This window comes from Carassius carassius, chromosome 8 (genome assembly GCF_963082965.1).
Source record: "Carassius carassius chromosome 8, fCarCar2.1, whole genome shotgun sequence".
Taxonomy (NCBI): Eukaryota; Metazoa; Chordata; class Actinopteri; order Cypriniformes; family Cyprinidae; genus Carassius; species Carassius carassius.
The window spans coordinates 18,028,946-18,055,089 of NC_081762.1; the positions used below are offsets into that span (position 1 = coordinate 18,028,946).

Here is a 26,144-nt window from a genome sequence, read left to right on the forward strand (position 1 = left end):
AAAAATCATTCTTAACTTGTATGATGGGTAAAGATGAATGGATTTATTTGCACTCGTGCCTTCCTGCGTTATTAGTAATCCTTCATTAGGAAGTCAATGACTTCCATCTGTGTTCTCAGAGAAAAAAAAATTTAAGTGACACGAATAAATCATAGGAATTTTGAAATGGGTAAATAACAAATGCAGCCCCTTATAAAAGTGCACATGTCAGCTCTCAGAGACAGTTTGTTTGTCACCAAGCAGAAGACAGCTGTAACAAAGTGTTAGCTGGGACACTTAAGGAATCACGCATACAAACACTCCCACAGGGATGACTTGCTGCGTAACATTTATCATCTCAGGAGACACTTTCTCTCACAATCCTCTTGCCTTAACTGACTGATATGGTCAGAAGTAAACTCAGGGTTTAAATCCCAAGATAAACGATAGAGATTCAGTCCAGGTAGAGACCTGTCATCTGTCCAGAACTGGAAAAATGTTGGCTTCTCTTGCAGTATATGGAATTTGGAAGGCATCAAGGCACATCTGAATGTTCATACATCATCTGCTCTGTTATAGTGACCTAGGCATCAGAGTCAAACCTTTTTAAATCAAATATTTGTGTGTAGCATATAAGATTTTATTTTTTATTTTATTTTTTTTAAATATGTTTATATATGTATTTAGCGTAACCCGGCATATATAGCATACATGAAATTACACCGTAGCAGATCTATACAGGTGGAGCTGGGGAAGGTGGAGGGTTTCTGAAACACGCTGCAACTTCTACAGCAAGCACTAGCCAGGTATTTAAATGTTAAGCAGCGAACTCATTGGCGGCTGATGCAACTAGAACCACTTGCCATGTGAACAATGTGATGTGATTATATCAGTTAGAGTTAGAACTGGCTCGGCCTGTGCCATCTAGAGTTTCATGACAGGACTTTGTATATGTTTCCATAATCAGAACAGAAAATGTGAAATGTCTGTCCAGGTATCTTACTCCATTGTTCCCTTTAGCACGCTCTCTTTCTATTTCTCTTTCAGTAGTGGCCTCTTTATTTTGCTTTGGCCTTGTGTTTCTAATTTAGCCCTGACATGTTGAGACAGGTAATGGTATAAGGGAACAGAGTGAAAAAAGACAATTCATTAGGAGAGCAAGCCATTCACAGATGTCATTGGGGCAACAATGGAGGTAGCTTGCATGAATATGCTTTATTGTCAGATGGAGTGACTAAGAAAGATGCAAAGGAGTTGTATATGCTGTAGGCGTGCGTGATAATGGAAAATATTTTGATTCCAGCATATATGGTGACAGACCATATATATCACTGTTTCCAAAAATATTAATCAGCTCAACTGTTTTTACCATTGATAAAAACAGCTTACTGAAAATGTTGCTTTGCCAACAAATGACTATGTTATAAAAATGCATTAATTACAAATTAAAATGCTGAAAAGAATGTATTTTTAACACACGTTTGTTTGCTATGCATTTCTATGCTTATTACAACCTTTATAATAGCAAGAGAAATAAAAATGAGAGAGTAATGTAGTGAATGATTAAATAATTAGAATAGGCAAAAATTATAAATGGTCAGCCTGGGGTACAGAAATACTGACATTACATTTGACTTTTCTGTTCTTTTATAAAACCTTGATGGAAATACTTTTTTAATGCCAAAATGGACCTTGTCCCAAGGTATATAAGGTATGTCTCACGCTTATTTTTATATTTCAGAAATTGACCAGGGTGGATGCGGAGACCCAGGGATCCCAGCCTATGGCAAGAGGGAAGGCACCGGCTTCCGACATGGAGACAAGCTATATTTTGAGTGCCTTCCAGCCTTTGAGCTGGTAGGAAAAAAGAACATTTCCTGCCAGAAAAATAATCAGTGGTCAGCCAAGAAGCCAAGCTGTGTGTGTAAGTGGCAGACCATACCTAAAATGCATTACTTTCCACACCCACATGATCACACCTTGGAGGATAGCGCACCATTATTACTGTCTGGACACGTCAGAAAGTGAATTTAATGGCAGTGTCTTTAGCACAGTATGTCCCCACCGAAACTTCCTTGTAGGGCTGTGCAAAAAATCGAATGCGGACATGAAAAACAACCACAGACTTGGCAATGCTGGTTGGCATTTACTACACCAAGCCGTAATTCACTGACCATCTACACAAAATCGATGTTAAAATCGCAGGCGATTCTTTGTCGATTTTGAAAACGATTTTGTGTTAGTTGTCGGTAGACTTAGGCTCTGTGTAGTAGCCTAACTGCCGCTCCACCTGAACCAGTGTTGCCAAGTCTGCGATTGTTTTTCATGTCCGTGGCTTGAAGCAACCCCAATACAAATAATGTGATATTTAGCCCCTAAAATGCGAATTTTACAAGCAATTTTTATCGAGGAACCTCCTGGAAGCGCGACTGGACTAGTTTTGGACTAGTTTTAAGAAGCATCTGGGCAGGATTTGTTGTGAAAACCTGGCAACCCTGATCTGAACGCATGTGCTGGAGATATACTTCTAATCACAGGAGCATCTTTACTGATGAGATGCGCATGAAAATCGCATTCGATTTTTTGCACAGCCCTACTTCCTTGCATCGGCTGAGCCATTAAATCATTAACTATAACTCAAGTTAAAGCCAAAGCAACAGTTAATTTAATGAATTTAGTTCCTTTATTTACGGTATTAGAGTCCTATAATGAAGTTAACAAATTTAACTGAACTGGGAGGAAAAGCTTGTTTGAGAAGTAGGAATATAAAGAGAAATATTTGTAAAAATTCACTCGATTCACTTGATTTTCTTGTTTGCTACCGCTAAGTAAAAAAAAAAAAGCTTTTGCTTGAATTAAGTGTCATAACATACAATTTTGTATGGCAGTTAAAGCTTGTCCAACTTGTTTCAATATTATTGTTCTTTCTCTGTTATTTGGATTCATGCATAACGTCAATTTGCCCCAGACTGTACTCATTTGTCACTATAATGACTACAATCCTATTACATCAATGGAATTGCAGTTGACTTGCAACTTTGTTTTCTGCTATTTTATGACATTATTATTAGCTCAGACAGCAAAGTCATTCATATGAGATGGAACTGTAACGATTCATCTTCAGTCCACCACTGAGCTCATTTTCATTCTCCCCATGGCTATTTAGTGATGCTTATTGCCCTCTCAGCCTTGTCCCAAATCCTGAAAATGAGTTAATGTCTGTGGATATCCTCAGCAGATAAACACCTCCCTTTCTTTGCAGCATCTTCAGTCATATTATCTTCTGCAATAGGCAAGATCACAGTATACATGTACTACACTGGGGTGTCATGCACCTAATATTTTTATTCACTATTAAGTCACACCATTGGTTGAGCCAATGTTGGTGTGTCAGGTTCAACAAATGGATACGTTTCAAAGATAAGTGTTTCCACAAAGCCAGAGTCATTATACTTTTCTGGGGAAATTAACATTCAAATGGCTTGCTTCTGGTTGTCTTGGCACATAATTCTGGGAGTGTGTTAACATCAAATTTCCCAAATCACCTTGAGGAGAAACTACTAATAAAAAAATAAAAAGTGATGTTCTTTAATGGCATCATTGGTTCCATGAAGAACCTTTAACATCCATTGAAACTTATGTTGCACAAAACACTCTTTATAATGGAACAAAAGATGCTTTAGATCATTAAAACGTTCTTCTCACTAAGAATTTTTTTTTAAAAAACTTTATTTTTACAAGTGTAGGTTATATGAGCAAAAACAGTGAACATTTCAGAAAATGTCTTATGTCAGGGTCTGAGAGGTCTTATATATTGCAGTTACAGATGCTGCTATCACACTGTGCACATCCTCCAAGCTGTAATTTTTGCCTCTTTTGTCTTGCTGCATTGTTTAAGCAACAACAAATGACCTCCCTATGCATTGTGAATTGATTTTAGCTTCAGTGGCAGTTTTAATCTCGAGTTTGCCTCACAGTTTGACACACGATGCCTCCTGTGCTTTAACTGTTTCTTGTTTTATCTCTTTGTCCTTTTCTCAGTTTCGTGTTTCTTCAACTTCACAACTCCGTCTGGGGTCCTGCTATCACCAAACTACCCTCAGGAGTACGGAAACAACATGCACTGCGTGTGGCTGATAATCGCCAAACCCGAGAGCCGCATCAACCTGGCCTTCAACGACCTGAGCATGGAGAAACAGTTTGACTTCCTGTCTATTAAAGACGGCGGCAAGGCAGAATCACCAATTCTGGGCACCTTTTCTGGAGATGTGCTGCCATCACCCATCACTACCAGCGGCCATGTGGCCAGGCTGGAGTTTCTGACTGATCATACGTACACAGAACGTGGCTTCAACATTACTTTCACCAGTACGTTTTAAAGACAGCTCTAAATTCTTGACTTTTTATTTTCTGTGGTAAAAATGAATAATTAATTCATGTTATTTCGGGCAAACCTGCTCATACTTTTAAGTCTAACGTCACATTGAAGTTAGAGACCAAAAAGTCAATGTATAATAGATAACAATAGTGTTCAGATGTTTTGTCAGTGGTGGCATGCACCAAATTTGAAAAGTTTCTGGGAGTTAAAAAAAAGCTAAGAAGTTGTCTTGTTATATGAGACAGATTAGGAAAATGTTTATTTCCCCCCAGGAGAGAATTGTCTGTATTTCACCACTCGATATCTATCGTCCTTCAGTAATCACTATTCACGGGGCATAGCATATGACAGCGGAGTTGATATATGCTTGAGTATCCGTGTGAGGAAGAACAACAAGAGCCGCAGATTTAATTAGAATTTATTTCCAAATACATATATAATTAAATAAAGCCACACTTAATTGAAGCTGTCGGGAGGTGATCCCATATGGTTTGACTCCCCATGCGGTGTGTTTTTTGGGGGAGTGGGAGGGATGCTCCAATCATTCATGTTAATTAAGAAGATGACAAACTCCATCAAAGGGCATGTTGGCACATGATGGTGATGGATTGCATGCACAATCGTTGCGTTTAAGACCCTTTTGAGACAACATGTTTATCATGAAGAAGGAATTCACGTCCAATCCATGAAGGGAAGCGCAATAAGAGCTTTAAAGATTTTAGTTTTACGTTGAATGTGTCTATGACAGATGAAGCTTTTATCCAAAATGATACATTTTGTCAGTTCTCCTGCATTCTCGGGGAATTGAACCCATGACCTTGGCTTTAGTGATGTGCTGTACCTGGATTGAACAGATTTTCTGGAGGGATTTGGTCTGCTGGTAATACATCTTCTCTGAAGTCCTGTCGATGGGTACTGAGTAGCAATGAGGCACGAAACTTAGGGAGGCACATAAATCAATATTTTGTTCTAACTCAAATGAATTAGTGTAGTTGTACAGCTGAAACGATGAGCCGAGAAGGCTTCAGTTCAGTGGCCATATTGAGAACTGCTTTAATTTATAAGGGGCTTTGTAAAAGTTGTCCATTCATGAAAACTATTTTGTTTGTTTCTTTGTTTTTTACAAAATGCGGACAGGCACTGGATTAAAAAAAACGATTTAATATGATAAATAAAGTGCTGTTGTTTCTGTGTCCAGCTTTTAGGTTGAAGTTAACCTGCAGTTCTCTTCCATATTACTTATTCTTGCCTCATTGTTTTGTTGTTGTTGTTTTTTCTCTGAAGCTTTCCGGCACAACGAGTGTCCCGACCCTGGAGTTCCAGTAAACGGAAAACGCTTTGGTGAGAGTCTACAGCTTGGCAGCTCCATCTCTTTTCTTTGTGAGGAGGGGTTTATGAAGACCCATGGTTCACAGACCATCTCATGCATTCTCAAAGATGGAAATGTTGTGTGGGACAATGCTGTGCCACGTTGTGAAGGTCAGTCCTCTTTCAAAATAAATATTCACATTTCATAATTCGAGTCGGCTTGTAATAAAGACAAAATGATATACTCTAACTCTGTTTGCACTTTACTGAACTTTTAGAAAGTTTGTTCAATCTGGGTTTTCATTAAGTACATTCAGAGAGAGACCAAAATGTTGGTTTTTCTGAAATGTCAGTGGTACAAAAAAGTCATAATCTTTACTTTCAGAATGTGCTGTAGAAGTATTAACTGCCTGAATTCTTCCAAATGAAAAACATATCCTTTTTATATATATATATATATATATATATATATATATATATATATATATATATATATATATATATATATATATATATATATATATAAACTGCTGTGTACTAAAAATCATTTTATGCCATTAATTGAGTAATGCCTTTTTATAGTACACATTTAAAGATGAGATCATCCACCCTAGCCATTGAAGACATTCTGTTTTTAGATTTTGCATTTTGTATTTGAATACATATTTGGAATTTAATATGTTGTGGATAAAACTGCGGCCATCCAATGCACCACAAAGAACAAGATACAACATTTGAAAATGTAACATCAACACTGCAATACCTGCAGGTTCATAAATTTAGTTCTTTGAATTTAGTCAGAACTTCAATATGTGATGTTAGTCAGATATATTTATGCTATGCAATTTTGCAGATCAAAATTTACCTTATTAAATGTTAATATTCAGCTTGTAAAAATCAACCCCAAAAAAGTTGCCCTTAAAATCTGGCAACAAAATAATCTTTTCATTTTCTCTTGTTCTTTAGCTCCATGTGGTGGAAACTTGAAGGCTTCTAGTGGCATCATTCTGTCCCCAGGCTGGCCTGAGCTTTATAAAGAGGCCCTCAATTGTGAGTGGATCATTGAGGCTCCGCCAGGATATCCTATTAAGATCATCTTTGACAAGTACGTACAAGACTTCGCTTTCTCTTTTCTGAACTGTCATGTTGTTCTTAATAAGCCTCCCGTTTTCATTTTCCCCTCCTGTCTTTCATTCTATTGGTTATCATCATTTCATAAATAGGTCACAATAGCGCATTGCAGATGTTCACTATAGACTTGAAATAAGAGTATCTGGCTGTTCATTTCCCAAGCTATTACAAGGATTTGTTCTGAATCAATATAAATATCTCCTACCTCTGCTTGTATAGAATGGCTTGATCTACACTCATGTGATTGTTAAACATTTATGAAAAAAGGACATCAACTGCAGTTAACTGCTTGGAGAGTTTCCATTTTTCTTTTATTTTGTTTGTTTGGTTATGTTTTCTGTTCTTGTTTTTATTTTTTTTTATTTTTTGTTTTGTTTTTGTTTTGTTCTTGATGTGCATTTTGTTTTGTTTTCTATTATTTATTTATTTATTTATTTTGTATTTTATTTAGCAGATGCTTTTATCCTTAGTAACTTACAAATCTTCAAGAAACGGCTTATATATATATGTATATATATATATATAAATTGCTACGTGTAGTGTGTTGGGCTAACTGAGACTTGTCATAACACTTGCATTTCATTGCTTTTGTGTCTGCTAAATGTAAATGTAACACAAGGACAATTCAATAATAATAATAATAATAATAATTAATTACATTTATATAGCGCTTTTCTAGGTACTCAAAGCGCTTTTACATAGACAGGGGGTATCTCCTCATCCACCACTAGTGTGCAGCATCCACCTGGATGATGCAACGGCAGCCATAGTGCACCAGAACACCCACCACACACCAGTTTACTGGTGGAGAGGAGATAGAGTGATGAAGCCAATCAGCAGATATGGGGATTGTTAGGAGGCCATGATGGTCAGGGGCCAATGGGCGAATTTAGCCAGGATGCCGAGGTCACACCTCTACTCTTTTCGAAAGACATCCTGGGATTTTTAATGACCACAGAGAGTCAGCACCTCGGTTTAACGTCTCATCTGAAGGACGGTGCTTGTTGAGAGTATAGTGTCCCCATCACTACACTGGGGCGCTAGGACCCACACAGACCACAGGGTGAGCAGCACCCACTGCTGGCCTCACTAGCACCTCTTCCAGCAGCAACCTAGTTTTCTCAGGAGGTCTCCCATCCAGGTACTGACCAGGCTCAGCCCTGCTTAGCTTCAGTGGGAAACCGGTCTTGGGCTCCAGGGTGATATGGCTGCCGGCTACAACAGCAGTTTTACAGGCCAGTTATTTATCTTGAGGCACATTTCAAACATCGTCCAGGGTAGCATTTCCCAAAAGCATGCTAGAATGCAATTGTATATAATACCAGTAAAAATTTTCTTCAATTACATTCATAAAATACCCAATCTCATTAATCAGAAAGGGTGTCCATATGCATTTTAGCATATGGCACGAGACAGACTGATGCAGTTTCATCAACTGATTCTCTCCTTCTATGTAACTTCTATGTTGTGCATGATAGAATTCTTCTTCCACTGGTTCCAGAGGTTTCTTCATTATCTGTATGTGTACATGTTTAGTATGAATGTTTGTATTTTACATCAATTGTTGTTGGGAAAATTCTTTAAAGGTGACTCTGGAGGGACAGTTGATGTGTTCCATCAGCCTGTGAGTACAGAGAGCAGCAGGGCTTTAATGGGCTGAGTTTTCAGTTTGAATGATGTAGTATCACTTTTCTAGCTGTAAATATGTGATATCCTCCAGGAACACAAGCGAACAAGACTGTGATGAATCCATGTAGGTGAATCCATTTGAGGTGAAGCTGCCATGCTGATGCATAGCACTGTTCTGATCCACAGATTCCGGACAGAGGTTAACTACGATGTTCTTGAGGTACGAGATGGACGCTATCCTTCTTCCCCTCTGATTGGCAGTTATCAGGGTACACAGGTCCCACAGTTCCTCATCAGCACCTCCAGCTTCCTATACCTGCTCTTCACAACTGACAAGAGTCACTCAGACATTGGCTTCCGCATCCGATATGAGAGTATGATGATCTACTATTGCATTTATTATTACTGTTTTGATCTGAAAAGGGTCATTTTGGTAACATTTATTTCTATAATATGTTTAAGCTGTAATTCAAAGAATGTTTACCACAGAACTTATTTTACTTATAAATGCTTACTTATGTACTTGTATAGAGAATGCCCATGGTAAAATATCACAATACTATTAATTGCATTGTTTAAAAAAATAAATGTTATAAGTGTACTTTATATTCCAAGTCTCCTTCAATGTTCAGAATTTAGTCAAAACATTCTAGTTAGATAAAACTTGATATCATCTTCTCTCTAATGCATTTCATGGCTGCAATTACAAGGATCTGATAGCACAGATACCTGTGAATGCTAGCAGCTATGAAGGCATCATTATAAATAATAGTCACATGCTCTTTTAATATGCAGTGATTTTAATCAGGTCCTGTAATTATGATCTAATAGGATGGTGATTATGTTGTTAGATGATTTCAGTCATGCGCAAACACATGACACAAGGAACTGTGCACACGTTCATACACACAAGACTGTAGAATTAACTCCGTCACAGTTTTGTGAACTGAAAGAATTGCTTTTATGCTGGGATAACTCATGTTTGTAACCTTGTTTCTCGATAAATCTCAGTTCATCTTAAATTATTGAGTACATCAACTCAAGCAGAAAGTGCTGTCGAAGACTTGGTATTACTCGTGTGTACAAGAATGATACAACTTGATACAACAAAAATGATCCAGATAAGCAGAACATTCTAGAAAATAGTATTAACTAAACTAAAATCAGTCATTTTAGATGTGGATTTATAACAATATGATTTATAACAAATAAAATGGATTCTGAGATTTGCAAGAGTGCATTTAACAGTGTTATTAAAATTATCATTGTTTTTAAACATTAAGTGAGCATTAGATGATACCAAAGGATATCTAAAAGTAAAAACAGGAAATTACCATTATATGTAGATACACACACACACACACACACGTATATGTGAATATATATATATATATATATATATATATATATATATATATATATATATATATATATATATATATATATATATATATATATATATATATGATGACACTTTTAATTTGTACACTAGTAGTATTAGTAGTTTATATGTTGCCCTGATACCAAATTTCTAATGCATTTAGAATAAACTTCTGCCCTGAAAATCATTGGCGGTTTTCCACAGTAAGGTTTGTATGTTTTCTCTTCAAGCCTTGCAGCTCCAGTCGGACCATTGCGTTGATCCTGGAATCCCAGTCAATGGTCAGCGGCACGGCAATGACTTCTATGTGGGGGCGCTGGTGACGTTCAGTTGCGAAGCAGGTTACACTCTCAGTGACCATGAGCCCCTTGAGTGTGAGCCTAACTTCCAGTGGAGTCGCCCCCTGCCCAGCTGTGATGGTACGGTCCCTTTACCTACTAAAATGGTTACCGCCAGAGAAAAGGACACATTAGAGATAGGTCATTTATTCAAGCGACGTGATCGCTCCCAGACTGGAAGGGCCTTTACGGTTTGAAGCTAGCCTTTCCGCTCCCTTCTCCTATTCCACAAGGCTTTGAATATTTAAGGTCATTATTGATTTTTCCCCATGGGTAATGATAGGAATAGTTCGCCTCCATATGTTGATGTCCTTCAAAAGAGCACTTCCTGTTTGTTTCAGTAGGATTGCGCTCAGTGTTTTGACAAATAGCCTTTATCTTTTTCTCTTTCCTCTAGCACTTTGTGGTGGGTTTATTCAGGGGAACAGCGGCACTATTCTGTCCCCTGGGTTTCCTGACTTCTACCCCCATAACCTCAACTGTACGTGGATGATTGAAACTTCACATGGTAAAGGTGAGGCCTTTTTGAAGCTGGTGCTTTCTTTGACAGGAATAGACAGTGTTTTTAAATGAAACAAAAACAATAATGTTTCCAAAAGCATGCATGGTAAACCATATAGGATGGAAGAAGTATGGATTTAATAACTGGTGGACTTTCTTCTGACAGCTGTAACCTAAACCAAATAGATTCTGTAATTGTAGATTACACCTGAACAGCAGCCAAGAGGAATTTGCACCATTTCATTTTACAAAAATGGTTCAGTTCAATTATATTCCTCTATGGCATGAATCACTCTCTCATGAAATCATACCAAATGTGGTTGCGGTCAGGACTACATTCAAATCATGTTGGACCACTGTACTTAAATTTCAAAGTCGTCTTTTCCCTCTAGTTTGATCTGTCCACTGTGGAGCATCCACATGCTCGTGAGGACTCGACAAATGCAGCAGTGAATCTTCCTTCACTGTTATTGTTTAGCGTTTCATGCATCATAATCACCTTGACAGAAACATTAGCGTGTTCCAGATATTTCTGTAAGTCTTTAGCTGACAATCTAGGTTTCTTCTTGCAAGACGCCCACTCCTAGAAAGAGAAGCCGAGCTCGTCTTGCCATCGACTGATAAACATCAAGGCTTTCAGAGATGCTTTTCGAACCCTTTCTAGCTTTATGCATGTCAACAATCCTTAATCTTTGGCATTCGGAGACCTCTTTTGTTGGAGATGCAGTTCACATGAGGCAGTGCTTCTTTTGAATAGAAAACTCCAAAATTTAGCAATTCTTTTTTTATATAAAGTACAGAGCAGCTTTGACTAACATCTTCAATCTCACCTCATTGATTGAACACAGCTGATGCTAACTTTTGGATAAATCATTAGCCTAGGGATTCACATACTTTTTCTACTTTGCACTGTTAGTGTTTATATGGTGTGTCGTTGTTTGTGCCTTTTGTCTGTTGTGAAAAAATTGTAGGACCAGGGGCCAGTTGTTCAAAAAGTTTAATCTGGATCAGAATGATCTGGAAATTGGAAATTCCATAGGATCAGGTAACCCATCTAACTTTTGTGCCTGTTTTTCAAATCAAAATTGGATTGGATCACACTGAATCAGATACAGACCTTTTCAGAATTCCAAATCTCTGTGGAGCCCTTAAAGAGACATAAGCCCCTTTCACACTGCGATTCTGGAAAATACACGGGTAATGTGTCCCTGCAATTGTTCCCGGTTTGCTAGATTTTGCACTTTCACACTGCAAGTGATTACCCAGAATCTATGCGTGCGTTCACACACAACCCGTAAAGGTCCCGTAAAGACACTTGACATCGGGATGTTACGTGTAATGTACGAGTCAAAGCACTAGGCATGTTAACTTTCACTTAAGATAATGAACGATCTCATCTTCAGCGCGGAAAGTGAGGAACTGATCTCTACTTCATTACAGTTTGCACATATTTTTTTTTTGTTGTGAACGTTGATCTTCCTCCAAACCACCCGGTAAAAAAGTCGTGCGATAACGTGTGTCATTACTATGACAAACCCTTTATGGCATTAGTTCTGGCTTTTGTTCATACAGCGCTCGTTCCGGGACTGAACCCGGCAATGTTACTAGGTCCCCGACCTGGGACATGTTTGGTTTTACACAGGAGCCGACCCGGCAATGTTTCAGCAATTTTCTGGGTCCAACGTGCAGTGAAAGGGGCTATGGTAATGGAAAAATGAGAGAAAAAAAATGCCTTTTGCATTCTAGTTTTGCATTGCAAACACAAGGTCACTTTTTTTCAAAACATACACCTTTGTACCTAAACAGTCCATATTTGTACCTTAAAGGTACATATTAGTACCTGAAATGTACATATAAGTACCTAATAGGTACAAAAGTGTACCTTTTGAGAAGGTACTGCCCCAGTGACAGACTGTGCAACTTTTTTTGTAGTAATCCATTTTTGTGTGTGTCAAAAGTATCCAAATCATACTAAAACATTTTGAACAACACAAAGTAAGGATTTAATTCAGATCAAAACCAATACTGGATTTTGTGATCTAATTCAGAATCCTTTTTTTGTTTTTTTTTGAACAACACATTTTCAAGATTTGATCCAATCTGATGGCCAAAATCTGATCAGATTACGTTTGAACAACTTGCCCCAGAAATCCGGGTAAATCTAACGGTTTGACATACGTTTTCCTGCAGTTTTGTTATTGAAGCCTTTTGTGAACTTATAAACAGTTGATCTATATTCAGTGTGTTTCTCCTCCTCTCAATCTCCGCAGGTGTCCAGTTTACCTTTCACACTTTTCACTTGGAGAGTCCACACGACCACCTTTTAGTCACAGAAAATGGTAGTTTTTCTCAACCCCTGTGGAGATTGACCGGGTCTACACTGCCGCCCCCTCTTAGCGCTGGACTTTTTGGCAACTACACTGCTCAGATCCGTTTCCTCTCTGACTTCTCTGTGTCCTATGAGGGCTTTAACATCACTTTCTCAGGTAGAGACCTTTGCACAGCAGCTTAAACTGCATGACATTTATAACAGAAGAATCTAAAAATGATCAATCCTTCTTCTGTTCCCCTCAGAATACGATCTGGAGCCCTGTGAAGATCCCGGCGTCCCCCCCTTCAGCACTCGTAAGGGGCTGCAGTTCGGGGTTGGGGATGCGCTAATCTTTTCCTGTTTTCCGGGATACCGTCTCGAGGGGCCTGCGAGGGTGGTGTGTCTAGGGGGGCGTCGGCGGGTTTGGAGTTCCCCTCTGCCAAGGTGTGTTGGTAGGTGGTCACATGCTTTTCATTTTGCTTTGTTCGCAAATTAATAAATGTCCCCTCATGTGCTCAGACACACACACACACACACACATGCTAAAACTTCATATCTCAAATTAAAAGACTAAAGCAGCTATGCTCAAAACTAGACAGGAAGAAAAAGGTTATAACTCACTATCTGAAAATAAAACCACAGCACCAGCCCTAAATTTAGCCTAATGCTTAATCAGCATTAGTGTAATGGTAGATATCAGCATCTTGGAGACCAGACTTCTTCAATTTAATTTGTGCTGGAATGGCTTAGATGTTACATTTAGAATGTGATTTCTTAACATTATGATTTTGACATCAAGCAATTAGGTATTATGTATTTCTGCAGCAATATCTGGCTTATCCTTGCTTCATATTTGTTTACCACTCTTGTGAAAACTATATGTAAACATATGTTATTGGCTGATATTGGAGATTTTATTTATTTATTTATCAGGTTATTTAATAATGCTTGCTTATTAACCCTTTTTACTTTTAGATTGCCTTTGCTCTCACTTAAAATTAATTTTTTAAATACACAAAATTTGTAAAACTGTTTTAGAAAATCTTAAAATTAGTATACAGGATGTGATACCTAAATTCACTTTTAGCATTTAAAACAATTGTTATAATCCATAATATCACAAAAATGATTAACTTACAGGTAAAAGTAGGTATAGTTTTACATTTAATGTTGTGGTTCAATATCCGAGCAAAATTTGGGAGAGAACTTGACTTGCACTCATTCACAAACACACACCACCCCCTGACTGCCAGCATGAGTGTATAAGTGTGCTTGTGTTTATCTGAGATCTGAGATAATGGGTCATTTGTCAGAGGTCATCTGACTTCTTACCTCCCTTGCTGCAGCTGAATGCGGATCATCTGTAACCGGGAAACAAGGAGTTTTACTCTCTCCCAACTACCCTGGTTACTACGGTAACAACCATGAGTGCATCTACTCCATCCAAAGCCAAACCGGTAAAGGGATCCAGCTCAGAGCGCGGGATTTCCGCCTGGAGGAGGACGACTTGCTTAAGGTTTTTGTGACTTAGTGTGGATTCTTACTTATGTGTAATGTTGGTTTGTAAAGTATATGATGACTGTATGTGACTGTTTTGTGTGTGTTTCAGGTGTATGATGGTAGCAGTAACAGCGCCAGACTGCTGGGCATCTTCACAGGCACAGAGATGATGGATATCACTCTAAACAGCACGTCCAGCACAATGTGGCTGGAGTTCATTAGCAACAGTGACAATACTAGCAAAGGCTTTGAGCTGCACTTCACCAGTGAGTAGCACACTGACACCTTGTAGCCATTACACAGCAGTGTGTGTGTGTGTGTGTGTGCACATAAATAGATGGATGGATACCTATCTACCAAGCACAGGAGAGGTTTTGAAGGACACTCTTTTTTCCTCCTGTCTTACTGCAGGTTTTGAGTTGGTGAAGTGTGAGGACCCAGGTGTGCCTCAGTTCGGATTTAAACGGGAGGACAAAGGTCACTTCGCAGGCAGCACGGTGTCATATAGCTGTGATCCTGGCTACACTTTAAAAGGCCCAGAGGTTTTGACATGTCTCAGAGGGGAGAGGAGAGCATGGGACAGCCCACTCCCACTGTGTGTTGGTAAGATGCTACTGAATGCTCAGCCTCATTCACACTCACACTTACTCCTTTAGGGAGTTGCTTTAGGGACAACATTTCTAACTTTGATATGATAACACAAAATATATGTTCAATACCTAGGGGGAATACTTGCACAACTTTCTTTATTTTATTATTATTATTATTATTTTAAGATAAATATAGCAAAGCTAGAACATGACATTGAGTTATATTTTTACATTATTTTTTTTTTTTACATTTTACATTACATCTCACTTTTTATTTAATTTAATTTTTCTTTTTATTGAATTTTTTGTTTAGTTTTGTTTTGATGGTGTAAGCATTACAGAACACTATAAACACATGCAGTGTCTGTTTCATTCATACTGGAAGCCGGAGGGTGCCCTTATGCAGGAAGTCCTCACTGAAGTACTATAACTTATGGCATTCCAGGAAATCCTAATTACTGTATTTTATCACAAACTTTAAATCTGCCATATGGTGTTATATGATACGCTCTGAGAATGTGCTTCATGAATATGATCCCCCAAGTCAGAGAGAGTTATATTAATTTAAGTGCTTATGATTTTTTTCTTCACTCATATGTGTCTTCTACCACCCACCCTCATACTCATCCTGGGTTCTCCTCAATGTGTGTTTGTCACAGACCCAGTTTTCAAGGCCTTCTGCAATGCTGTTGAATTTTGAGCCTATGGAGACCTTTAGGCAAAATTTAAATGCCCATATACAGAGGAGAAATGGAAATGTAAAGGCATGAACAAATATTTTTCATCCGCCACAACAGGAAAGTAACTAGTGCTGTAGAAAACAGAGGGCGGACAATGAGAAATGAGAAGTTGGTGAGGATAAGAGAAAAGAGGGAGGGGAAGAGAGAGCAAGAGAGAATGAGAGGGCAAGAAATGTAGTTTTATGACTTACGAAGCAGGTCACCTCAGGAGTTGAAGAAGATGGGTTTGTTTTATTGTGATTTATGGCTCTACTGTTCACTATGGGAACATTCATCAAAATGAAATTCATATGAGATAAAAAAGCACAAAAAAGAGTGAGAGAAACAGAAAAAAAAATTATATATAAAAACAATATATAAATATCAAAAACGGATGGATGGACGGACGGAGAGATAAATAGATCTAGATCTATGCATCTTAGAATGTTTAAATGTTTGTCATTGAAAACTAGACAAAAATCGTGATTAGAAAAGTGATTCATTGCAGTGAGATTTTAACACCAATTATTTTTCACTTTTCTCACACTTTCTTTTTCTTTTGCATTCAACAATTCCCTCTGCACTATCAAAAGAAAAGATCAAAAGTTTGTCTCCATGTCTGTGATTATACCTTTCAGTATGTGTGACAATGGCTTGAGAGGCTGAAGTGTGCATTTGAACACATTACACTTGCATGCTGTGACATGTATATCACACAAGAGTACAAGCGCTGGCCACCGTGTAATTTGTGCCATTGCTTGTCCGAGACTCAAGGAGAGCTGTGTGGAGGGAAAGTGTATGGCACAAATGCGTGAAGTGCCCCTCCACTGCCTTGATTGAACTAAAGTTAAATTACATAGCTATACTTCAGTACTGTCTTGGGATGTAGTATTATGTAGTATTACTGTTGATCGATATTTGTATTCTTAAAATTTTCTACAGAGAGAAAAAAAATCATTTCATTACTGTTTAATTTCTTCAAACATTTAAAGTGTCCAATCTGTTATTTGATAAGAAAACAAAAAGCTCCAACAACACAATCAAACATCTAACTTTTATTTAAAAGAGCCAGTGAAATCAATTTTAATGTAAAATGTAATTGGCCTCAACTATAGTCATTTGTCATTGTGAAGAGATGTTTCATCAGCCACTTTAAGACCTTGAGTCTTTGACCTAAGCAGTAGGCTGAACATAAATGGGCATGACCGAAATGCCAATGTCTAAAATAAAATAAAATAATTATACATATGATATCAGACAATGTAGATATAATGTAGACAATAAAGAAAATAAAGTAATGATATATATATATATATATATATATATATATATATATACATATATACATTTAGTGCCAGTTTCTTAACCCACCCCAACCCGACCTGCGGGTTACCCGTGGGGCCTGTGGGTTATAAGACGACCCGCGCATCACTACTGGGCTTCCATACCACCTCAGCAGTGCCACAAACTGATCACCTCCATGCCATGCCAAATTGAAGGAGTAATTAAAGCAAAAGGAGCCCCTCCAAGTATTGAGCACATGCAGAGTTAAATGAACATACTTTCCAGAAGGCCAACAATTGATTTTTTTTTTTTATTATTATTATTAATTTTTTTTATTATTGGTCTTAAGTATTCTAATTTGTTGAGATAGTGAATTGGTGGGTTTTTGTTAAATGTTAGCCAAAATCATCACAATTAAAAGAACCAAACACTTAAACTACTTCAATCTGTGTGCACTGAATTTATTTAATACAAAATCTTTTTCACAACATTCTAATTTATTGAGTTGCACCTGTAGACTTAGTCTATCAGGCCTCTCCTCAAATGAAACAAAATAAAATAAAATAAAGTCAGCTTTAATGATTAAGAAGAGAAATTTGTACTATATTCTATAAGCAAACTAATTCCAGTCCATGTCTAGAGGGTGTATATACAGTATGAGTTTATGCTGTGTAAATGCACATGCATTTGACCTCTGGGATGATGATGAGGATGGCAGGGGTTGGATATAACACTCTCATGACTTCCTGATCCGTGAAACTGGAACTGTCACACGCTCTGGCCCCAGCTTCAGACAAACAAGTGATTTGTACCCCCGCTGCCCACCACCAGCACCACCACCATTGCCCCAGTGTAAGATAGATAGTCATGTCTGGGGCAGGACATATTGCCAACACTATCAGTGATATTAGCCAAAGGAAATATTCCCTCCCCAGGGAAGGCTTAATCCTGGAGGTGATATACTGCCATATTATTCTGATCATCACTCATAAAAGTCTGCTCAGTGCTGAATGTATTCTTTTAAAGTGGAAAGAGGCGCCCCAGCCACCTGATGATGCATCACTGCACAGCACAACGTGTACCATCCTTGGTCCAAGGATTTAGATACCAATGCAGAATCCCTTACAGAAGCAGACCAGTTGACACCTGGTGCATTCATTCATATATGTAGTCCACATTAAAAATTATTTTTCTAAATCTAATTAAAACCAAATAGGCCTTAATTAATGTAAAATGCGAAAAAAAAAGGAATACATCATATCGTATCATATTATTTTCCATTTGTATTAATTAAAATTGTACAATAAAATCACTTTAACTGTTGGTCTCTGACTTTTTGACTAATTAAAAAAAGAAATTAAGATGTACTGTTTGTGCTGCAAAGTTGTGAGCTGTCATTGAAGGATTGCGCCTTTGTCTATCTCTTTCTTTACCCAGCCGAGTGTGGAGGAACGATTAAAGATGAGCCCGTGGGCCGGATTCTGTCTCCTGGTTACCCAGCGCCTTATGAGCATAACTTGCACTGTGTCTGGACCATTGAGGCGGCACTTGGAAGCACCATCGGGTGGGTATCTGCTCTTCCATTACCCCCCTCCCTACCATCTGTCTCTTCCTCTTTCTGTTTTGCTTTTGATCTCTTCATCTAACCTCTAAATGTAACTTCCATCCAGTATCTTCGGCCCTGCTGTTGATCCAAAGCTCTAGAAATGTCCTTAGTTGAGTAATCTCATAAAAGAAAAACCATTATGGTACACCTTATATATAGTGCCATAGTGGGGGTGTAATATATATTTTTACTTGGCTTAATGGAGACTTCCATGTTTTTATATACAGCTAGTTAATACTATAAAACCCTAACTCATACCTGAACTTTGTGTTTTTACAACTGAGGACGTACATACCGTGCACTGTATATAATACTATCAACCTGTCCTCCAACCAATACGCTCGTATAGGTCGTTTGTCCAAATCACTGAAATACGACCCATCAGAGCGTATACTACAATTGTGCCCCTATCGGCAAAAGGTCGTTTTCATATTAATGTTTTGTACTCTTTTATTTGCACTATGATTTGCGTTTCGTGTAGCTCAGTTGGTGGATTATTGCGCTATACATTGATAGGTAATCATGCTATCATGGGTTCGATCCCAGGGAACGGACATGCATGAAAATGTATATGCTCAATAAATCATAATTTAGCATGATTTCTGTGAGGGTTAAGTTTAGGGGTGGGGTTAGGTGTGGTCATTCGAACGAATAAGCCACCTAGTAAAATATGTAGGAAATACTGTGAGATCGGTGTAAAAAGCCCACACATTGCATTTAAATAAAGTTGCGTTTTGATTGGTAATGGCGTTATACGTCATTTCATGACGACAGACGCAACGCGATACTGTCATTATTTTTACGTCCGCTAGAGGGCACTTAACTTTAAAACGTAAATATAGGTTGTAAAAAGGTGCTTGCACAAACGACCTATATGGTCGTTTTTTGTTGGAGGACCGGCTCAATACTTTATATTACAAGGAAACAATAATATTAAAACATTTGAACAAATCTGAACATTGCTGATGATAAAGTGACATCATTTGACCTTTCAGAAGAACCAAGTTCTCGCATTTACCATTTCATATATCAGAAGTCATAATTGAATGCTATTGATTTGGCCATTACCTCACTGAAGTAGATGACATTTACTCTTGAAATGTTACAATTTAGATATCCCTGCATAATAAGTGGTATTCATTTAGGTTAAGATTAAAAGTACCATTTATTAATATTCTATCATTAATATTCTTACATTTTCTAAATTGGAAGCCCCTTTCTGCCATTGAATATGAAATAAATGTATATATATATTGCAAAAATTACATCTTACAATTCAGCCTTTTTTTTCAGAATTGCTAGTCATCAAGTCAGAATAGTGAGATATAATCTTGCAGTTGTAAGAAAATGTCAGAAATGTGAGTCAACGTTTTAACCCTTCAAATCAGCATTTTATAACCCGCAACCTCTGAGAAAATAAGTCAAAGTTGCGTGATATAAACTCACAATTTAAAAAAAAAAATCAGAATTGCATGATACAAACTCACAATTTCAAGAACAAAAAACAGAATTGGGGGATATAAGCTTGCAATTGCGAGGCAAAAAAGTTACAGTTATCTTAGTTTTAGTTAATTGGCAGAAACAAGCCTCCACAGAAAACGCACCCATTTGATCAAATGGGTGTCCAACCTTTTTACCCTTTGTCCCTCCACTCTAGCCATACTCCGTCTAATTGGTCTGATGGTGTATTTGTCAGCTCTCGCCTTAGCTGCAAGCATAGATGGCTGGCAGGCTGAGGTCTAGCTCCATGCATGCCAGTATTGTTCATCGTGCTGTCACAGTCAGCAGGACTCAGAGAAGCTAGGAGGGCATTAGCACTTTGGCAGTCCTACAGGCTGACCTCTTCCCTTCCCAAGAAAATCGCTCCCTTTCGCACTAATGAATGAACATGCCCTCTTGTTAATTGCCACTAGTTCGCCAGCGTAATTTTGCATGAAATCTCGCAGCCGAGGTTTGCCTAATTTGTCCAGGGCTTTAATTGTGCTGTTTATCAGATACTTTCCCCCGCCCTTCATCTAGACACGTTAAGAGCTCCCAGACACTTCTTTCTTGCTGTGTTAAAAAGGGTTTACATATACATTTAACAAACACTTTTATCCAAAGCGACTTACAGTGCATTCAGGCTATTCATTTTTTACCAGTATATGTGTGTTCCCAGGGAATAACGCCGTGCTCTACCACTGAGCCACAGGAACACTTTAAAATTGACATTTGATTTGGTGTTGCTGCGTCGAAGACTCTGTAAGGTACCTTGAAGATGTGAAGAGCTCAATCAAATTTCCCTTTTATCCTGTGTTCTTTGTGTCCATAAATTGTTGGAAATGAGCAGTGAGGTGAGTGTAATTATATCATAAGGGTTATTGAGCATCTAACGTTGGTACACCCCTCCAGATACTCACGCCAGACGAGCAGGCCACATGTAATAATTGAGGTCACCTGTCCTTTTATTGTATAACCGTATAATTTAATACAGTCTAATACTCAGATGTTGCCTGCTTAAAGCTTGTACTTAGTCAGTGTCATGTAATTACTGATGCAATCATGGCCATAAAAGGCCATGTGATTACAGTGTACTTAAACACATTGTGAAGCAGAGCTCCTAAAACCCCTCTTAACCCCATATATATTTAATATGGTTTAAAAGTTTGGGTCAGTAAATTGTCATTATTATTTGTTGTTGTTGATGTTATTATCATTTTATATTATAGTGTATATAGTGTGTTATTGTTTTATTATTATTATTATTATTATTATTATTATTATATATTTATAAATTTTTTATTTTTATAAGTAACCTAGGCTGCATGTATTTAAACATAATAGTGTTTTTCTTAAATATTATTACAATTTAAAATAATGGTTTCTATTGTAATATATTTTAAATAAAAATACATACATTTATTAATTAAATTATATAATTGAAAATAAAATGCACAGCATTCCATGCACAGGCAGGTTTGCCCTTTCTAGCGTGACATGAAGATGTCAAATGTGTTAACCACTGAAATCTGTAACCACTTTAAGTAAACATATCTGAGTGGGGATGAGTTTAAGTGTGTGTGACTTGTTTAAAATATTATTAGTTGAAAATCATGTTTCAATACGCCGCAGAAAACTGCCTTCCACTCCCCTTCTGATAAAACATAGTACTCATATAATTTATTTTAAAAGCCTGTTAGCAACAGTAAACAGCTGTTACAGTGTGTATTTGCTTGTGATTGTGCTGTTTATTTGTACATCTTTAGTACATGTATCTTTATATGACCACATATGAGTACTGCAGGTCATACAGTATAATAAGGTGTTAGAATGTGTCTGTTTACCCTCTTCCTGTACTGTATGTGTGTTTATTAGATCCCCTTTCACAGGCATACGATAATTAATAGCTTGGGTCTCTCCAAGTCTCAGAACTAGTTCCCCACAGTAAGGTATGCACATACATTTCTTTGATATCATCACGAGCAATCAATTATTGAAGATCATTTGCAATGCATTAGGATTGGGATGATGTCTTGCAATAATACTAGGACTCAACGCAGCATTCAGAATATGCTCTCCAAAAAGATGAGCTACCATTAAGCACCGTCTGCAACACACTTTGGAATGTGTATTTTTCGGCTTGATGGATTTTTTAATTAATTTTTTATTTGGTAGACCACATCATAAGCAATACAGTATATAGCCCTATATAACGGGTTATACATTTGTACTGTCACAGAGTGTATACTGTGATACCGCCCTGCCCCAGCTGTCCTGTCCCGGTGGACTTCCTTATCCAAAGGGGTTGATGGCAGTGTCTGAGTGTGCAGACATAAAAGGATGTGTAAGCGTGGATTGGGATGTTTGTACAGTATAATGTGACAGGATGCTGGGGAGGGGGGGGGGGGGGGTTCATGAGGCAGGGGGTGCAGGCGATATTTCATTGTTCTTTCATCAGACACTTATCCACATCTGAGATGCCTTTGTTTGGCAAAGGTGATAATTACTTTCAGCAGCCATTCACACACACAAACACGCACACACACAGAGACAGATATACTGCCTAGTCTCAAATGTTCATATCCACGTGGGATTAGACATTGGTTAAGCCTGCTGTTCCAGAGACGGTTTGGAACATTCAAGTTGCAGCTCAAAGGATCGCTCTGTCACGCTCAAGGCTCATCTGCAGTCACGAAAGAAATCTGAAGAATTAACGGAAGCTGGGGTCCCACTTCCCTCCTTCCCTATTATGCTGTTTTTTCCACCTCTTTTTCTCTTCCTCCAAAGCCTTCTAGTCATACATTATCTCTGTTATCTTCTCACTTCAGTCCCATCTTGTCAAAGGTAACACACTTCCTATTACTTTTTCCCCACACTCTTCTCTATTTATTATCCTGCAATCTGCTTGTGACTGGTCTACTCACTACTTATTTTATTTTATTTTGTTTTGCTTATATTGCAGGGTTATTACATTATTATTATTTCTTTTCATTTTTCTGCTATTTTTTCTTGTTATTAATTGTTTATATTATTATAATTATGATTACATTTTAATTGTAGTAAGTAATATTTATTTCTGTAGCACCTTTCAAGAACAAGTGTCACAAAGTGCTTTATATGCACTACTTAAAAGGCACAGTCTCTTTTTGTCCTCAGTCTAGAACGTGGAACTAGCAGAATCTGATTTGGGGATCTCAGATTCCTTTTGGAGTTATAAGGTAGCAACATCACTTTTATATAAATAAATTTGACAGAGAGCCAGTGTAAAGAAATTAAAATAGGGGTTACGTGAGATCTCTTTGATGACTTGGTTAAAAGCTTAGCAGCAGCATTTTGAACCACTTGTAAACATTTCAGGGATGAATTATTAAGACAAGTAAAAAGAGAGTTACAATTATCAAGGTGGGAGGAAATAAATGCATGTATTATCATTTCCTTCTCCGCTGTGGACACAACTGGCCTCAATTTTGCGATGATTCTCAACTGATAAAAACAATTACAAATAATTCACATGTAAATCAAGACTGAAGGCTTGTCCCATGTGGACACCTAAATTATGAAGGGTTGATTTAACAGAATTTGATAAAGGACCAAGACTTTCCATAACTTTTGGGAGAACACCAGCAGGAGCTGAGATAAGTACTTCTGTTTTTTCAGGATTTAACTGTAAGTAATTATTTGCCATCCAGGCTTTAAAAGAGTTTATATAATTTAAAAGAGTAGACAATTTTGTAATTTCATGAGGCTTAAAATAAATATATAGTTGAATATCATCTGCATAGCAATGATAGCGAATGCCTCAAAATTATTTATCAGGTTCCCCAGAGGCAGCAAATACAAAGCAAAAAGCAATGGGGCCAAAATGGAACCCTGGGGAACACCACAGGACACAGGTGTTGTTGATGAGGTGTACTTTGAATTGATTTACAACGAGTTGATTTACGACAACTTTTTCCAGGACCATAAAAGGTAACTTAAAACGTACTCGGTTACTGAACGTAACCTCGGTTCTCTCTAGAAGAGCGAACGAGTACTGCGTCTTAGCTAAGACGCTACGGGAAAAGTCTCTTTTCACGAAATACTGAAGCAAAAAATTATCCTTAATTTTGTATTTTTGTAAAGCGCATTTGCAGCAGTACACAGCCATAGGCGAGACGGCTCGTTCGCTCATTGGCTTGTTCTGCGGCAACTGCACAGCCTATCGTGCGCAGGTTTCGGAGTATGGCTTCGCGCCCTTCTTGCCACTTCCCGCCGAAACGGGTGTGGCCCAACCTATAAAAGGAGCTCGAAAAGGCTGACTCACCTGATTTATTTCATCGCCGAAGCGAACCAGAGTGAATCGTACGCACGGCAGAGAACGCAGTACTCGTTCGCTCTTCTAGAGAGAACCGAGGTTACGTTTAGTAACCGAGTACGTTCTCTTACGAGAGCTTTCTCGTACTGCGTCTTAGCTAAGACGCTACGGGAACCCAATGTAAAACGCCGTGCGCGCAGGGATCACACATCAATAAACCTGAAGCAACGCCCAGGATTTACAGTGCACAGTCACCTGAGGAACTCACAGAGAGTCCAGGACAGGAAGGGGGGAAGCCCTCCGTCCCATATCTAGCAGCATCCGTGGATGCAGCAATATGACATCACACAGCCGAGGCAAGGCCTGACCAATGTGGCAATGCGGGTCTTACGCAATACTCCCCATATAACATTCAGCAGCGCATAACGCTCACGAACTCAGAGTTCCCTTCAGGACCCTGATTCGACTATACCGACAGCAGCCTTGCTTGCAAGGCGGGAACCTCCAGGTTATAGAACCTGATAAATGTAGACGGCGAGGCCCAACCTGCCGCCATACATATATCCTGCAAGGAGATCCCAGTAGACCACGCCCACGAAGAGGCGACGCCCCTTGTGGAGTGTGCTCTGACACCCAGCGGGCACTGAAAGCCCCTGGAAGCGTAAGCTAACGCTATAGCGTCAACTATCCATCTGGATAGAGTCTGTCTCGAAACAGCCATTCCCTTGGAATGTCCACCGGACGAGACAAACAGCTGCTCAGTCTGTCGAAAGGCAGCAGAGCGAGACACATAAGCTCTTAAAACCCTGACAGGGCAAAGAAGACTCGAGTCTCTATCCTCTCCTGACACCGGCAGGGCAGACAGGGCAATAACCTGAGCCCGAAACGGCGTGTTGAGGGATTTCGGCACATAACCGTGCCTAGGTTCGAGTATGACCTTTGAGTCATTAGGCCCAAACTCCAAGCACGACTGGCTCACCGAGAGCGCGTGCAGATCACCCACACGCTTCACTGAAGCGAGAGCCAACAAGAATACTGTCTTGAACGACAGATGCTGAAGGCTAATTGATTGAATAGGCTCAAAAGGGGGACCCTTCATACCCTTCATGGCCTCCAAAACCGCCGCGAGGTCCCACATAGGGACTGACGGAGGTCTGGGAGGATTCAGCCTCCTAGCTCCTCTAAGGAAGCGGATGACCAAATCATTCCTTCCTATTGACTGACCGAGCGCTGTTTCAGAAAACGCTGCGATGGCTGCCACATAAACTTTAAGCGTGGATGGGGCTCTGCCCTTATCCAACAGCTCCTGTAGGAAGGAGAGAACCTCCGTCACCTCACAACTAAGGGGTGAACATCCTCGAGCTGTGCACCAGCTGGAGAACACCGACCACTTCGAGGCATACAGACGTCGTGTCGACGGAGCTCTAGCCTGAGTGATGGTATTTAGCACTCCCACTGCGAGAACAGCGGGTAACCATTGAGCGCCCACACATGGAGGGACCACCACTCCGGTTGAGGGTGCCAAATCGAACCCCTGGCCTGCGAGAGGAGGTCCCTCCTCAACGGTACTGGCCACGGGGCGTCATCTGCTAACTGCATCAAATCTGGGAACCATGGTTGGTTCTTCCAAAGAGGTGCTAGAAGCAGCATTGAACATCTCGTTTCTCTCACCCGTTCCATCACCTGCGGAAGGAGGGAGACGGGAGGCAAAGCATA

The 26,144-nt window shown here is 38.9% G+C and overlaps 1 protein-coding gene across 1 annotated transcript in view; it reads left to right on the forward strand.

The window, feature by feature from the left end:
• The window catches only part of LOC132145441 (CUB and sushi domain-containing protein 2-like), a 313,214-nt gene that overhangs the window by 194,089 nt on the left and 92,981 nt on the right, over positions 1-26,144 (forward strand). The window contains exons 13-25 of the mRNA XM_059556481.1: positions 1,721-1,903; positions 4,021-4,347; positions 5,642-5,836; positions 6,632-6,770; positions 8,612-8,799; positions 10,037-10,225; positions 10,542-10,658; positions 12,916-13,131; positions 13,220-13,408; positions 14,303-14,472; positions 14,566-14,722; positions 14,868-15,059; positions 18,487-18,613. Of these exons, the coding sequence (XP_059412464.1) occupies positions 1,721-1,903; positions 4,021-4,347; positions 5,642-5,836; positions 6,632-6,770; positions 8,612-8,799; positions 10,037-10,225; positions 10,542-10,658; positions 12,916-13,131; positions 13,220-13,408; positions 14,303-14,472; positions 14,566-14,722; positions 14,868-15,059; positions 18,487-18,613 (2,389 nt within the window). The remainder of the gene's footprint in view (positions 1-1,720; positions 1,904-4,020; positions 4,348-5,641; positions 5,837-6,631; positions 6,771-8,611; positions 8,800-10,036; positions 10,226-10,541; positions 10,659-12,915; positions 13,132-13,219; positions 13,409-14,302; positions 14,473-14,565; positions 14,723-14,867; positions 15,060-18,486; positions 18,614-26,144) is intronic.